Source organism: Loxodonta africana, chromosome 5 (assembly GCF_030014295.1).
Source record: "Loxodonta africana isolate mLoxAfr1 chromosome 5, mLoxAfr1.hap2, whole genome shotgun sequence".
Taxonomy (NCBI): domain Eukaryota; kingdom Metazoa; phylum Chordata; class Mammalia; order Proboscidea; family Elephantidae; genus Loxodonta; species Loxodonta africana.
Window position 1 is genome coordinate 128357279 of NC_087346.1, and position 17809 is coordinate 128375087.

Below are 17809 nucleotides of genomic sequence, written 5' to 3' on the forward strand. Positions count from 1 at the left end.
TTAATTATTTTTGAAATTTGCATCATTGCTGAGGCAATATTAAAATATTAAATAAACTGAAGATCTTTTTAGTACTTGCTTTGCTGAATGGTTTGCATAATTAAAGAGTTAATTGTTTTTTTCCTACAATCGTTGAAGAGTCAAGGGACTGACTCCCGAACTAGGATCCTAAGGCTATGTTTTCTTACACATATGCGTCCCATTAAGTTAAGCATCTTTCCTACTTTGACCAAATGAAGTAACAATCAAGATGTGTACGTGTGTGCTTAAAAAAGACTTGACAACAGAATACAATCGTCAGGAACACAGCTATCAAATTTAACCAGTGAATGATGCAGCTGGCATTGATTCTTACTGTATTTTGTACACACTGCATTCGTTTAAGCAGTTAATGATGTCGATTCTATTGTAATGTTCTAGAGGGAGGGGGTGGATTGATATGCTTTTTCAAGATTTTTGTGGAGTGAATACTTGAATAACTATTTCACTTATGATCCCAGGTATCAACATTTATGTCAAAGACATAATTTAGAGTGCTCCTTAACAATGAAAAGGAATCCTGCTGGCACAGTGGTTCAAGCGCTGGACTGCTAACCTAAAGGTCGGCAGTACAAAGCCACTCCATGGGAGAAAGAGGTGGCAGCCTGCTTCCTTAAAACTTTACAGCCTTGAGGGGAGATGAGAAGGCAGAGGGGGACAGAAGCTGGCTGAATGGACACGGAAATGCAGGGTGGAGAGAAGGAGTGTGCTGCCTCATTAGGGGGAAAGCAACTAGGAGTATAAGGCAAGGTGTATATAAATGTTTGTATGAGAGGCTGGCTTGATTTGTAAACTTTCACTTAAAGCACAATAAATATTTTCAAAAATTACAGCCTTGCAAAGCCAATGAGGCAGTTCTACTCTGTCCGATGGGGTTGCTATGAGTTGGAATCAATGACAATGGATTTTGTTTTTGGTTTGAGAATGAAATGAGGTATTGCTTCACACAGAAGTAAAACAAACAAACAAAAACTGTTTATTATGCCTCACGTAAATGAAGAGAGGCCTTCCTTCTATGCTCCTGATTAAGACAGGGCATGGATTATTGCCCTATTTAGGCACTGAGGAAGGAGCTGTAGTGGCACAAGTGGTTAAGTGTTCAGCTGTTAACCAAAAGGTTGGCGGTTCAAACCCACCCAGGGGCTCCATGCGAGAAAGGTCTGGTGATCTGCTCTCAAAAGATTATAGTCTAGGAAACCTTATGGGGCAGTTCTACTCTGTCACATGGGGTCACTATAAGTTGAAATTGACTGGACAGCACCTAACAACAACAGACACTGAGGTAACTAAGGGATATGTGATTTGCTCAAAGCTACAAACCAAAAAATAGTGATCCCACTAATCATAAGTTGAAAACTCAATTTTTCCTATTAAAAAATGTTTTAATAGGGCTAAGTATAGTGAATACAATAGGTTTTCATAAACTTTGAATATAGTAATGCAAATATAGCTCTTTGGAGGTGCTAGCTGCAAAACAAGAATAATCAATAATAACAGCTACCATGCATTAAACAGCTAGTGTTATCAGGTTTTACAGCATGATTTTACATATCTTCTTCCAGTTTAATCATCTATATTGTACAGACAACCTTACCTTCCTTAGAGAACTTTTACAAAGCAAATGAATATGTAGAATCCTCAGGTAAGCTCTAATGTTCTATAAATTATTAGCTTATTATTTTAACTGTTCCTTACTCTTTTTAGCACTTATTGTATTTAATATGGGTATTATTTCATCACACTAGTGAACCTTTTTGACAAGTAGGTTATCCACGTTACGGTATATCCTCTTTTCTGATGCTTCTCTGTTTTTCTGTGTGTGGGGCGAAGGTAGTAAATAAACCTATAATTCATTTGTCGCTGGTATTAGGGATGCTTCTTGATGACTTGGTCCTTTTAGAATCACTTCATCTTTTATGCTTGAATTCTACTGTAATTGCAACGTTCTACACTGTGCTCTGAAAACTATCTCGAATACCCCGTAAAAGTTGATTTCTACATTTATAAGTTCATTTGGTTAAATCAACGGTTTAAATGGAGATGTGTATAAGTGGTATGAATTGGCAGATTCTGTGCACATTCTGACTGGGGAATCTTTACATGGCTTGTTTTATTCCCATGAACACTTGAGAGTAACATCAGCCTTTTAGGAACTGCTCTGCTACTAGGCAGTAATTGATCTTTAATAATTGTTGATGACTATCTCTGTGACTTACTAGTGTCTGTCATTTAATACTCCTTAACAATAAATCCAGAAAAATAATATGCAGGACTATTAAAGACTAAAACCATTTAGCTGATATAAAATAAATGTGAAACTATTAATATATTCTTTTTGTCTATGGTTTTTGCAGAATTATATTTGTTATAAATGAAGGAACATGTTCACAGTAGATAAAGACCCATGCACCACTAGCCTAGTGACATGAAAACCAAAAGGGAACTCAAAAAAGGCCAAAAAACAACTTTATGGATAAACATAAGCAAGGCTGGTGAGCATTTTTGCAGGTAAGAAAATATTCATGCATTTAATAAGTTTTATGAATACTGAAAATCTGATTTAAGATACAAAAGATAACCATAGAGTCAGAAAGAGTTTTAAAGTATCTATAAAAAATTGAACACAGTAAAGTAGTCATTCGATATAAGTTTATTAAATGCTAACTGAGAATATATGTTCATGTGTAATTGCCCAGGAACCCTCTGAGGTAGTTATTTATTATTTTTATTAGTTACTGTCTCACTTTTATATGTGGGAGAGATATAATCAGTGCAGTGACCCAGGTTCTCTTCCTGCATGATAACTCTAGAACTAGAACTCAAGAATTTTGGATCCAATTCTTTGCAAATATACATATTATATTACGTATTACAACTCAGCATAGATTTAAGAAGGACTTTATCAAACTGCAAATTATGGAATATATTCTTCTAGAAGATACTTCAAAAAGAACAGAGAAACTTGACGGTCCAGAATGACTCAAATATAATGACTTTTGGTAGAGAAAATGAATTATTTGATCCCCCAAAAAAGTCATAGATCTGGTAATATAAAGGAGAAAATGTGCATAGGGGAAGGCAAAGAAAGTAATTAGAATTGAGAAACTAAAGAAAATACATAAAATCCAAAGAGTCCATCTGTGGGATAGTCCTCTAATTCTCCTTCAGCAATGAAATGACTGTCAGAGAAAATCAGAACTTTTCATTAGCATAAAGAAGAGTAATGTATTTTCCACAACTAAAACAAACAAAAAAAAAGACAAGAAGTTAAATAATGAAGTTTGAAGTTCTATATTTTGTGCTTTGAAATAAAATGTGGTTAATTGAGAAAGAACACACATGGGAACCTCTAAATTTATGGACAACTGATAGAACTAATTTAATAGCTACTCGATCCTCGGGACATAGATAAAACTCAGACACAGGCTCCAAAAGAAAAGCATGAGGGTTTGATTTCACAAGACAGGATAAAAACTGTCTGGGGCTGAAATAAGCAAGAATTAGGTTTTAGATCTTCATTATTCTGGGAGAGAGACATGAACCAATATTTTCCAGGAATCTAGAAGTATCTCTCACAATTGAATTCTCAAAGAACCATTGAAGGCTGAAAACAATGGATTACATTGAATAAAGAGCAGTAAATGTAAGGGGAGAAATAAGGTTCTGGGTGACCACATTGTTTCCAATCACTGTTCATAAATGGTATATGGCTAATATGACCTCTGCTGAAATAAAGGGAAAGATAAGGACGGGGCCCTAAAACTCAATTTTCCTCAAGGGTTTGTATAAATTTCAGATTGGATTTATTTTCAGTGAAAATTGTCTGAGAAATGATGACTATAGAAATAATGATTTTAAAAAGTACCTATCAGTCTGGAAATGTTTCTTGTTTACACAGTTTTGAGCGTCAGGTGTATTGCATAGAAGAACGCTGTTATTAAGTGCCATCGAGTTGGTTCCAATTCATAGCAACCCTACGTACAACAGAACGAAACATTGCCTGGTCCTGTGCCATCCTCACAATTATTGCTGTGCTTGAGCCCACCGTTGCGGCCACTGTGTCAATCCATCTCATTGAGGGTCTTCCTCTTTATTGCTGACCCTCTACTGTCCCAAATATGATGTCCTTCTCCATGGACTGAGCCCTCCTTGTTATATAAGAATAACAGGAGGTAATTTTTCCAGGTAAACAGCAAAATTGATAAATAATTGGTGAATGCTTAGATAAAGCAAAAACACCTTACAAAATGGACTGGAAGCAAGGAAGGAAACAAAGTCTGGTTATATAAGCATGCTTAAAGTTGATAGGGAGCTCTGTAGCACAGTGGTTAAGAGCTATGGGTGCTAACCAAAAGGTCAGCAGTTCAAATCTACCACCAATGCTTGGCAACCCTATGGGGCCATTCCACTCTGTCCTATAGGGTTGCTATGAGTCGGAATCAACTCAGCAGGAAAGGGTTTGGTTTTCTTTCTTTTTTGAAAATTGATACCAAGAGAAGTATTTGCATATTAAAAGAGAAGAATATGCAAAATCCTTAAAAGATGGTCCAAAGGAGAAGAATAAACAAACAACAAAAGAAGTTAGATACTTGATTGCAGTCAGTGACCAGCACTAAAAGACATGCTAGATCTAGGGGGCCTAATAATCTGTTTTTTTCAGGAGATGGTCTCAGTCAGGGATGGGTTTGTTTCAGTAACTTCATTAGGCCTTACTAGGATCCATTGAAGAGGCCTTTCTTCTAAGCTAGCTTCTAAAAGGTACACTGATTTCCCTAGAGATGAAGGGTATCACCTTAGACAGAGGCAGGAACATTTCTATTTCTTGCATGGGATATTATCAAACCCATATTCTAGTTTTACATCAGGATCTCTTAATAGTGTTGTGTTGTGGTCACCATTCTCGGCTCTGAACAATTCTAAAGCACTAATAATGTTGTGTTTTTTGGATCTGGAAAATATTTTCCAAGTACCACCTAGAGGCCTCTTGACAGCCAGACGCCATAGACAAGGCAGCTTTGTCTTGGCACACACTGCATTTCCAGACACTCTACTCAGCCGTCCGGGACTAATAGGCAGAGCACATATGAGGCCAGGAAATGGGTATTTCTAGAGATTTTTAATAAATAAACTTATGCGTGATTCAATAGGGGTTGTACTTAAAAATAAAAAAAAAAAAAAAGAGCCCTGGTGGCACAGTGGTTAAGAACTTGGCTGCTAGCCAAAAGGCTGGCAGTTTGAATTTACCAGCCACTCCTTAGAAACCCTATCGTGCAGCTGTACTCTGTCCTGTAGGGTAGCTATGAGTCAGGATCCACTTGACAGCAATGGGTATGAGTTTTTAAAATATATATATATATACACACACATATTTATTCTGTTATTGTTATTGAGAATATATACAGCAAAACATACACCAATTCAACTGTTTCTACATGTACAATTCAGTAACATTGATTACATTCTTCTAGCTGTGTATCCATTCTCACCTTCCTTTTCTGAGTTGTTCCTCCCCAGTTAACATAAACTCACTCCCCACTAAGGTTCCTATCTTGTCTTTCCAGTTGCTGCTGTTACTTTGATCCCACATAGATAGTTCTTAAAAAAGCATAATGCTAAAGGCAGACTTTTTTTTTTTTTTAAACTAGGGTAGCTAAACTATTTGGTTTTTAAGAAGACTTCAGGGGATATTTTGATCTAAGTTTTAAAGGTTATCTCAGGGCAACAGTTTCAAGGGTTCATCTATCCCCCGTGGCTCCAGGAAGTCTGGAGTCCATGACAATTCTAATGTTTGGTTTTAAGAAGACTTCAGGGGATATTCTTGGTTTAAGGTTTAAAGATTATCTCAGGGCAATAGTTTCAGGAGTTCATCTAGCCTTCATGAATCCTGAAAGTCTGGATTCCATTAGAATTTGAAATTCTGTTCTACATTTTACACCTTTTTTATTTAGAAATCATTATGTAGTAATTGGTTAGATTATTTTAGACTGGAAGACAAGTTTTATCAATACATTCCTATTCAGAATTCCTACTAAACAATAATGCACACAGAGAAAGGAGAATAAATTTATGTGACATTGATGTTTGTCTTTTCTTAGATAAAAACATCAAAAGTGACATTCTCCTGAAAAATCATCACTAGTAAGTCCTTGAACATAATATATTTGGAGATATTTTTTTCCCTTGGATAGTGTACTAGCTGTGGCAAGCATCATTGACACTGCACTTCTGTGGTGTTATGCCACATTTTGTTTACTGCTTTTGTTTTTGTTCATTTTTTAATATCAGCCTTAGTTTCCTTCATTGACTTTTTTTTATTGTTCCCTTAAATTTCCTTATTCCTTAAGATTCAATTTAGGGTACCATCTTTTCTCTGATGTCATATGCTTTGTTTGGGTTGTCTCATTTATTCCCAAGAAGTCATAATCACCAGTGTGTTAACAACTCTTAAAGCCATATTTCTGCTAATTATCTATAATCCCATATTTCAGATCTACATTCCCAACAGCCTGAAAGATATCATATATGTTTTTCAAAGGTATCTTAAGTCCAGTATATCTTAATGAGATTCATTTCCCTGAAAACATGCTGCTGTTTCTGTTTATTACTCTTTGTTCTCCACCTTACCCATATTTCTGCTTACCAAAGCCCTGTTTACCCATTCATCAAGGTTTGGTTAATATTTTTCATATCCTCAACTCATGTTCTCCTCTGGTTCTCTCAGCCCTTACCTGTCTCCATATAGTGCTGCTCATATCTTCACTTATAAATATCTAATTTTTTTTACTTGTTTTTCTCTGTCACAATATTTAAACTCCTAGAAGGCAGACAGCATGTTTCACTTACTTTTGAGTCTTTCAGAATTTGCATAGTATTAATGCTCAACAACTGTAATTAGTCACTAACCCTGGAGAAAAGGCAACATATTAAACTTTGATGTCACACAGTCCCTAACCATATGAAGCCCAGGTAAGAATTCACATATAAACCCTGCATTTCTACTCGCTCACTGAGAGATGGCAGAGATGGAACCTCACTCTAGAGTCTCACTCTCTCCAAAGACTAAGACTCTACACTGAGATTCTGTCTGCTGGTCTCAGATCCTAACTATGAGGGACCTCTACCCAGTTTGAAACTTGATTCAGTCTTTCTCTCGAGACCAATTGTAAAAGCTAAATACTTGAAGTTTAAAGATTGGGACTCTAACTAATATTGTAACTGTAATTGTTAATTCTGATTCTCTGGTTCTAAATGAATGTTGTGAGGTCTTTCTTAGTGCCTTGTCATGACTACCTTGTAATAAAGAAGTTTATGCATGACAAACCTGAGTATTTCTCTATTAATTTCTAAGGTAAAATCCTACACAACATTACTGAACTTAACCTAATGAATTCTTATAATACTCCAAATTCCCTGTTCATTGTATAGAATTTCAGCTACGGTTGCAATGACCTTTTACTATAAATGCTGGGTTGGTCAACTGTAGCCTGGTACTGAATAGAGACCCTGTGCACAATTGAATACAGGGCACTGTGGATCATAGGAATGCAACCTCAAGAAGCACAGGACTCTCAGATTCTGTATGTGTTCTCTAACTACCTCACCAACGTAAATGATGAGAATTTCTGAGCAGAAATAAAATCATAGACTTTTTATTATTATTATTAATAGAAATGAATGAGTAGAAGATTTTAAAAAGCTGGGTACTGTTTTGTTATATTTTTTTCTCTAACATTTTATATCATTTATCACAGATTTCATATAAACATAGTGTCAATCATATATGTTCATATCTTAGCAGTGAAAGTCTGCTTTAGATAAGGCACTTAAATTTGTATGTTTCAAGCATTGTTTTCATTCTTGAAAAAAACTTAGAGTTTCTGAGCAGTGATAGAAGGGATACTAAAGATAATGATACCTAATGCCAAAAAAATTCTTGCTTAAATTTATTAAAATTCATCAGAAACAAGGTTTAAAAAACAAAGCAAGCTACCGCCTGTATTTCAGATAGAAAAGGAATGTGATATAAAGAAAAATTCCTATGAGCTTAACTTGAAACTTGTAATAGTAATTAAAATTTTTTTTTTAAGCACCACTAAAGGAATGAGTTGGTTTAACAAAAAACAAAACGAATCTAACCTAGTCAGATCTAATCTAATAATCTATTTGAATACCAGAACTGGTCTTCTGAAAAGAAATAAGAATACTTTAAGTAGTTACTTATAGGCTTTTATTAAATGTGAAAGGATGTATTTAAGTGGCATACATGTTTAGTAATTGTCCATGTTTATAAACAGCTAGAGAACAGTGAAATAAAATCAATCTGTGTTATAGATCTAGATTTACTGTCGGCTGTCAATTTCATCAATGCTAGATTCTGAAGTTTTTGAACTAATTTTGTTTAGCACACACACACAAAAAAAAAAAGAGAAATAACTTGATTATAAAAAGAAAACATAAATAATTGGAATGTACTTGGCTTAACATGAAGTACCTATGACAAATTAATAATTGTTTTTAAACGATGTCAAAGATGGGTAAAGAAAGAGGGTATGAACCAAATAACATTTCAAGGCCCTTCTTTCAGCCCAAGATATTATTAATAAAATGTAAAAATATTGATTAGTGCATTTGTAATTGTTTCATCCGTGTAATTTTCCTTCCCTTTCCTGTACTTCACAGGACTCTGCGCTTCTCTAATGAGCTTCCTCCTTCTCATGTTATAGTGAGTTTCCTACAGTCAAGGATTTATCTCCACAACTTAAGAACTTCTACCTTGAAGGCAGGAATTCTTTCTTGTTTACTTAAACTTCCTCAGTCAGCCTTGTTCATATTTTATTTTCAATGCATGTTCGTTGAATTAAAGTTTTAACCACAGTTTTGTCACTATGTACATAATTACCCCATGAAAAAGTGACATGAAGGGTATTCGTTTTGTTTTGCTTTACTTCTTTTTTATTTTATAACAAGAGATTGCTTTACTTACAAAAAACACCTGCAATAGAAGATGTAAAAAAAATGAGGAGTGTTTTACCTAAAAGAAGAACATTGAGATGAGACAGCTTCTCCATAAAGCGGGCTAACCTCTGAAGCTAAGAGTACTAACTACACTTTAACAGCCTAGCTCCAGGATTTCTTTATTACACAGAAGATACTTAAAAATGTTATTGCAAGCATTTTGGTAACAAGTTTTTTTTTATGTACATAAATTTAAACAAAAATAAGAGAAAACATAGAAGTATAAACAGTCTATCACTAAATAAATAATACAGGATAGCCAGCATGAGGATAATATCTTAACTAAATAAGGAACTAAGCACAAAATGAATTATCCAATAAATGTAGCTGAAACTCAGCTATTAAATGCTTTGAGAGTCTGGAGGGAACTAACCCATCAGCTAACCTTCAAAACCACTTTGACATTTGATTGAGAGCTCATTCCTTCCTGAAATGTCATAAGGAATCAGAGAGTGATCTAGTTTTGAAAGACCAAATTAGAATAAGGATAATACCTACTACACATTTTATCAGTGTTAACTATTAATATTGAGATTTAAAAATCCAAGAAGGTGAGAGTCCAATAAGCATATAACTGGACATGTTTTCAGCTTGTTTTTTCTGCCATTGTGAATATTTCACAGTGGGTTCAAGGGAAATACATACCTGAAGAATGCATTCAGTTGGAACACTGAGTATAGGATGTAAATATTTAAACATTTAAAGAAGAGTGATAAGAATATAGAAAAATAGTAATGGTATCTTCTCACCTTGGGTACAAAAGAGCATAAAGATTTGGGTTGATTTGATTCCAGGAGATAGAAGAAAACCTCCTCCCATTCTAGACTATTCTATGTTTAAAAGACCGTCCCTGAGTGTTAACTCTGAGTGGTATCCTAAACAAAAGGGGAAACTGGACCTGACAGAAAAACATTCAAGATGAGAATATGGTTTTTGCTAGCGATTTTAGAAACCCTCATGGTTAAGCCATAGTCTTTGTTAGACTCAACATTTTGTGACGTCCTCATCATTAAGTCACAGTGCTTTGTGAAATCTACCTAAATTAATACTAACAGCAATTTTTATCATTACCGTTTAAGCAGGAGTAGTAATTTCTTGGAAACCCCTGGTGGTGTAGTAGTTAAGTACTACGGCTGCTAACCAAGAAGTAGACAGTTCAAGTCCGCCAGGTGGGGGCAGTTCTACTCTGTTCTATAGGGTCGCTATGAGTCGAAATCGACTCAACAGCAGTGGGTTTGGGTTTTTTTTGGGGGGGGGTAGTAATTTCTCAACTGATATAATGAAATTGTTATTACTTTTATAATTTATTTATAAATTGTATGCTATAATCTCATTTAGTTCCTTCCACAATTGTATGATTTGTAATTGAAGAATGGAAGAGAGGTCAGGAAAGTACACTACTAGTACCAGGGGAAACTTTTCAAGCTGATGTTATCAGATTTCGAAGCCTGTGTTTTATACCACTACACTATGGGCTGACGCATAACGATTGTGAGAATGGCTCAGGACTGGGCAGTGTTTTGTTCTGTTGTACACAGGATCACTATGAGTTGGAACCGACCCGGTGGCACCTGACAACAACAACAACACTGTATCAACAAGATGGATTGACACAGTGGCTGCCACAATGGGCTCAAACATAGCAATGATTGTGAGGATGGTTCAGGACTGGGCAGTGTTTTGTTCTGTTGTACATGGCGTCACTGTAAGCTGGAACTGACTCAAAGGTCCTTAACAACAACAACAACCAAACTGTATCTGTGACATTTCCCTTCCTCCCCTAGGTCAATGACTTCTTTAGAATCTTTCAGATTGTGTTGCTTATTTTACAATTGGAAAGCTGCTGTACCGCACACCTTTATCGGCTAAGGCTCAGCTTAGAGACTGTCTCTATAATCATATTCTCTCTATAATCACTTTGAAGAACTAGGAGGGAGTAGTGCATTCCCAAATTGGGGCATGAGAATTTCTTGTGATACTTTGGAGGTAAAGAGCCATTCCAGAGATGGCTGAAAAAGTAGCAGCTGCGTCTCAGACAGACACTGGCAACTAGAATGACGCAATAAAATGTAGAATCATTAAAATGATTCTTAGCAAGGTATGTTCATCTCTTCCTACAGGAAAAAATATGTGAGGCACTTACTTGTGTTTGAAGTATTATACTTACTCACAAGTGTGTGAGGATCTTTAAAAAGATGGAAGAGACGACCTTGCTACATAAAAGTTCCCTTTAAATGAAAACTGCACAAGAACCAAAAGCAACTAGATAACAGTGAACTTACAGGAAGTCTGCTTAAAAATTGGATAGGTGGGAGAAAATTAAAGGGGAAGTCTTTTATTATCCATGCAGAAAACATGAGTTTAGTTTCCATTCTCATTGCCATTGTCCATAACAACAACAACAAAAAAAATGATGACTCATTCCCCATGATATTTCAAATATTGTCATTTATTCCTGAAAGCAACATGAAAAGTCTGTGGCAGATGCAAAATAGGTTCATGATGAACTGCTGTGTGTTTTAACTCTCAAGGAGAATGTACTCGAAGCCATTTCAAAGCATTTGGAGTGAGGAGATGAGGGATTCAAAATGAGTACAAAAAACATAACAATTGGGCCTATATTTTGTAGGTCTGGCAATAAAAGGAAGTTCAGAAGTAAGGAATTAAAAAATATCAATAAGTAAAATCAAGCTAATTTATTAAAGATAAGAGAAAACCAAGAGACATAAAATTAATTAGGAATTTAGAGTGGCCAGCTTTCTGACCTCATTAAACATTTTAAGAGCTGCTTTATTGCTTAACTCTTATTTTCTATTTTGACTTATTTCTATGTTGTTCTATTAGGAAAAGGTTATCTAGAGGAAAATATATATTGTCTTCTCACTTTTTTCACTCTTAATCTGACCAAAGTTTACATTTTCAAGCAAGAAAATAAATGTGCTTATTTTATTGTGAGCTATCTTAATTATAATTAATGTTTTTCAAGAGCACTGATCTCAGGGCCAGATCAGATCTACAGATGGTTGTCCCACATGCCATCGATTTGAGGGAGGCTCTAAAACGGTCTCCTACACTGGCCTGCTGTGGTGCCAACCTTTCTACCCACCTGGCCAGAAATCACACCATTTGACTCAGTCGACTCTTTGATTTACGTAATAAATGCATTATCTACTATTAGAATGCACATATGTTATGTAGGTTGAGAAGAAGGCCCTAGAATAACTTCTGCCCTGCCCACATTAAGACACATAATCAAATTCACTCACCATCTCACTAACAGACACAAAAGTTTCTTTTCTGGAAAGCAAAAGTTAAAAGAAAGATTGATGTAAACAGAGAATCACAGATTGCTGGATCTGGGTAAGACTTCAGAGTTAATTTATTTAACTGCCTTGCAGACGATGAGAAGCAAACCCAGAAGGAGTAAGTGACCTATCCAGTGTTGATGGCAAAGCTGGCATAGAGGCCAAATGGGTAGTTCTCTGCACCTGAGCTTATTACTCTTCATATATGATCAAGGTATACATAGCCAAGGACATGCTGGCCTTGAAACTATGAGTCAGAGGGGGCTTTGAAAAGAATAAGTGAAACACAGCATGAAATCAGGGGTCAATATACATTCCAAACCCATTGCCATTGAGTTGATTCCAACTCATAGCAACCCTATAGGACAGAGTAGAACTGCCCCACATGGTTTCCAAGGGGCAGCTGGTGGATTTAAACTGCCAACCTTCTGGGTAGCAGCCATAGCTTTTAACCACTATGCCACTAGGATTTCCAACGAGACCTAAAAAAGAGACCGTTAAATCCCACTCCAAGACCTCTAAAGACTACTTCATAATTAGGATAAAGACAAGCTCTTGCATAGTCCATATTTGCCCTCAATGTGATGGTGCTTTTAAGTCTAAACTTGGTCTTACTCAAATTCTCAATCTAGTAGACTCCAATTATTTTACCATTTCCATTATCAAAGATTTCATCAGTACTCAAGTTCCCACCATGAACTTAATAGTGTAAAATACTTTATGCTACTAAATTTAATTTAATGGAACAGCAATTAACCAGTTTCTCAATCTTCTCAAAGGATCAGCCTGAAATAATTATCATAACATTGCTAATAGTAAATTAAAGACAAAGAAAAATATGTTAGTGATCTCTGTCATGAGTAAATGCTTAATTAATGCAGGTTTTCTAATATTAAAAAAAAATGTTATAAGCGTCATTTTGCGTTTTCAGAGTCCCAAGTGATAAAAGCACCTTAGATTTGGAACTATGAAAATGCTGGCTCTTATTGCACATTATTAGATTCAGGTTGTAAGCAACTGTTTATTCTCTTTACAGTATAGTCTCTTTCTTAGGCTAATAAGAAAATAAATTCTCATTCTTCATTTGGTACCAATGTGGATTGGATGATAGGGTAAAACTGGTTATAATGGGCATAATCACATAGGCCCTTTCTATGAAATTTTGTTTATTTGGCTAAAGCACAGAGGTATATCAAAGCTTCTGTAAAACGTAAGTGCCTATCACTACCTATTTACTTACATTTCTCTGTCTTTCACTTTCCCCCTGTAATACCATCTTGACAACTTTTTTTTTAATCACTAACTGTCCCAGCTTAAGTTTGATTTGTATCATGACATTGGAATGCCATATGTTATTGCACTGAAAATTATTTTCTAAACTTTACAGTGAAAGTTAATGCAAAAAGTTTTGCATTATTTCACATCAGTGAAAACTGCAGGTAAATATTTGAGATAATAATAATTAGGAGCTAGGACAGCACCCAAAATGGTATTTTCATGAAAAATTCAAATGAAAATACAATACAAATCCTGCTTAAAACTTAACCAAGCAAAACACTGCAGATTACCTGGATTCCAATTAAATGTGACAAATGAACACTTGACAGGTTTCAATTCCAATGCTATTTATGTCAGAATGATCCATTAATATTGAAGATGAAGTTACCAGAATTCAAGCAATACGACTGCACTTTATGGCAAGATGAGTAGTCTGAACACCTGGACCCAATATAACTCTTACTCAGATGTCAGCTGCTACATTGGGATCACCCAAAATCCATCACATCTCCTTCTGTCATTACCTATAGATCAGGGCTAACACAAATCACAGTTAGCAGGTGACAAATGGTTATATAAACCCTGAATTTCAAATGTGTCAGTCACATGCAAAGTCAGGAAAAATCACATTCAATATGATATTCCTTGCTGTTGACGGGACTTCAAACGTGGTTATAAAAAGTAACTAAACATCTTCCTTGGGAAATGCTTCTCAGTAAAATTGTTATTCTCTTAACAAGCTCACCTGTTATGTTTTCCATGATGTGTATGTTTCCTAAAAAGTAACAGATTTGTGTCTGTGATGCATAACTATGTTTTAATTATTTATCATTTCTTTTTTTATTTTAAATGTGTTGAACCCCCATAAACTCAGAAAACAATATCAGAATATGATTCTAATGCCAAGGGTACAAAGTCCTTCCTATTAATGTAATTAACATCCAAAAAATAAAGACTTCATTATGCTTTATACTGTTTAATGTGATAATAAGCATTTTTAAAATACAAATAAAATTATATAATATCATGAAAAGGTAATCTCAGAGATAAAGATGTCCCTAAATTAATTCTGACTTCCTATGGAACTATGCTATTATAATATTTTAATACATTTTTATTATTTTGCCCAAATCATTTCAAACATATTTGCCTTAACTATATATTCATCACCACTGCAATTCATACCAAAATTCTTATACTCATTTTAAAAATTACTTTAAAATAAATAAATAGATAATAAAGTTAACTCCCAAACCACGTCAAACTCCCATCCATATAAGCATACACACAGATAAGCATGCCTTTATAGCCATAAGGCAAAATGCCATTTAAACTCTGGATAATTAATCAAAGTGTGTATCAGTCAACAGACCCTGAATCATATCTACTCACCCAGATATCTAGGTGGACAATATAATCATTTAGCATGATTAAGTTTAGCAATAATTTCACTTGGGGTTAAGTTATGATATACTACCTTCTAATGATGGATTTAATATTCATAGGTAAGCTTCAAGAAAAAAAAAAAAAAACTTTGAATTTCTCCTGATTTAATATGTTCTACTTTTTTTCACTTGTGTAGCGCCACTACAGAAACTGGAATATGACCAAAAAATAAAATTAGAATGTCTTATTTCACCTGGGGGTTGGGACAGTGGAAGCTCTCAAATCCATCCCTGGTTTTCACTAAAGATGAAAGGTGTGGGATTCTGCTCCCTTTCACATATAACCATTCTTCTTTTTTATGTTTGAAATAATAATGAAGTTAGTAAGGGCTTTATCATTCCATTACTTGAGACCAACCTATTCCTCAGAAACTAATAATAATAATAAAACTAGTTGTCTTTGGGAATATAAACAAATATGGAAAGTTTTTATAAGTGTTATTTGTAATCTAATATTATAACTTAAAGGAAAATGCATATAAGGCAAATTGGTAATTATGAGAATCTCCTCACAACATAATAAGAATATAGAATAATACAATTTGATTTCCTGCCTTCCACCTGCACAAAAATGAGAAAAACCTTTTACAGTACATCAGTGAGAGAGGGGATTTCTCACACTATTTACAGTCAACTCTGGAGAATAAGGAAATAATGCTTCCCTTCTTTGACTCCCTTTCAGCTCTTCCTCAAAAAAGAGTGGTTTATAGCGGTTTTCTAAAGACTTAGGGGCAGAAAAGCCGAGCAAGGTGTCTTATTGCCGTTTCCTTTCACTGACACTGAACAATTGCAATCGAAGAAATAGTTGCCTGACAAAAATGAATCGAAGAAAACAGTAACACATGCCCTTTTGCACTTGCTATTGTTTAGGAATTGTGGATTAATTTATCTTCTTTCATAGCAGTCACTACTCTGACTTCTCTGTAAGCAAGTTTATTTTGACAAGTTGTTTTAAAACGATGGTGTAAGTTTGGCAAAGTTTATTTGTATAGTTATGTTCCTTTCTTTGGCATTTCTGTATTTTAGCAAATCTTTATTTTTTAAAATAAAATCGTTTGCGTGTCAGCTATTTTATTTTGGTTTTACACTGACCTTTGTGAGTCTACTTATTATGGCTCTCTAGCGTGATTATGTGTGTGGATGTTGTGTTTGCCCCTACCATTTTCCATATGCTCTGCCTCACCAACACTGCCATCCGGCGTGGTCCTTTCATAGTTGTCCTCTGGGAGTGGAAGGGCACCCAGTCTTGGCCCTGATGAACTCTTACTGCTTGGTGTTTCTGACTCCTCCAGCCCGCTGTCATAGCAACTCTGCAGTGACCCCTGATGTGGGTCCTGGGGCTGACTCACAACAGAAAACGTCACTCTACGAAATGGCTGTAAAAGAAAAGATTCTGAATGTCACTAAGATAAACCCACTTATTTAAAAAAAAAAAAATACATGAATTACATACAATAAGGTCTACAGACAACTCATTCAGTGCAAAATGGTTAGATATGTTGAATCTATTTGGTTAACTATGTATTCTCAGAGGCAATGGCTAGAGCTTGTATCTTATCATGGAAAAACTGAAGGTTGTCTTTCTGAAACAGAGATAAGAAAACAGCAATTTCACTAAAAGACATTTAAATCTGATATGTTAGTTCCACATATTCAACTTTTTTCTACTTTGTAGTCTTCAAATATCAAAGATGCCTTTCATAAATAGACTATCTAAAAAAAAAAAAACAAGGGCCAGTGATTTGGGAAGACAACAAATATTGAACTAATCCTTTGAAAGAAGCTTTCATTTGTAAATACCTTGTACATTTAATATAATACTTTAAAATTGAGTTTGCTGGCAGGAAACTTAAGATATTAACGATACAGTTAGTAAACAGGAGATTAGATACATTACTAGGAAATCAGAATTATCTTTTATTTCATTCCTATAAAAATATTTTCTGTAAACCTTGAATATTGAAATACTCAATATTGAATGTACCAGGGACTGCCAACAGAACGAACAAATCTGTCTTGGAAGAAGTACAACCAGAACGCTCCTTCGAAGCAAGGATGGCAAGACTACGTCTCACATACTTTGGACATGTTGTCAGGAGAAATCAGACCCTGGAGAAGGACATCATGCTTGGGAAAGTAGAGGGTCAGTGAAAAAGAGGAAGGCCCTCAACAGGATGGATTGACACAGTGACTACAACCATTGCCCCTAAGCATAACAAGGATTGTGAGGATGGTGCAGGACTGGGCAGTGTTTCATTCTGCTGTACAGAGGGTTGAGATGAGTCACAAACAACTAGATAGCACCTAACAACAATAACAACAAGAAGCAAGGAATGGAAAATAAACTAAAAAGTTTAATTGTATGTGCTTATTATGACCAGTTGCTATGTAGTAGAAAGATGTGGCAGTCTGCTTCTGTAAAATTTACACTCTTGGAACCCCTGTAGGGCAGTCTACTCTGTTCTATAAGGTCTCTGTGAGTCGGAATCGACTCAAGGGCAGTGTGTTTCTTTTTTTTTTTTTTTATTATGACTGTTTATGGTTTGTTAAAAACAAAAGGAAAACTATGTACAGTCTTTAATTTGCATTTTAAAAGCACTATAAATCTTTATCCATTAAGCCCACAGTTTACTATGCTACTGATGTTGGCTTGATGATTTACTACGCTATATGGAATTTACAGATTATCTTAACTACAAGGCAAAATGGAAGATTTTTAGGCTCATT

At 35.1% G+C, this 17809-nt stretch overlaps 1 protein-coding gene across 2 annotated transcripts in view; it reads right to left on the reverse strand.

Moving 5' to 3' along the window:
• Window positions 1-17809, reverse strand: part of PCDH7 (protocadherin 7) — a 480144-nt gene that overhangs the window by 247641 nt on the left and 214694 nt on the right. The window contains exon 2 of one of the 2 annotated variants that reach the window (XM_064285976.1): window positions 16266-16458. In XM_064285976.1, the coding sequence (XP_064142046.1) occupies window positions 16266-16458 (193 nt within the window). Of the gene's footprint in view, window positions 1-16241; window positions 16459-17809 lie in introns of both variants that reach the window. The other variant, XM_064285975.1, reaches the window with a different exon arrangement.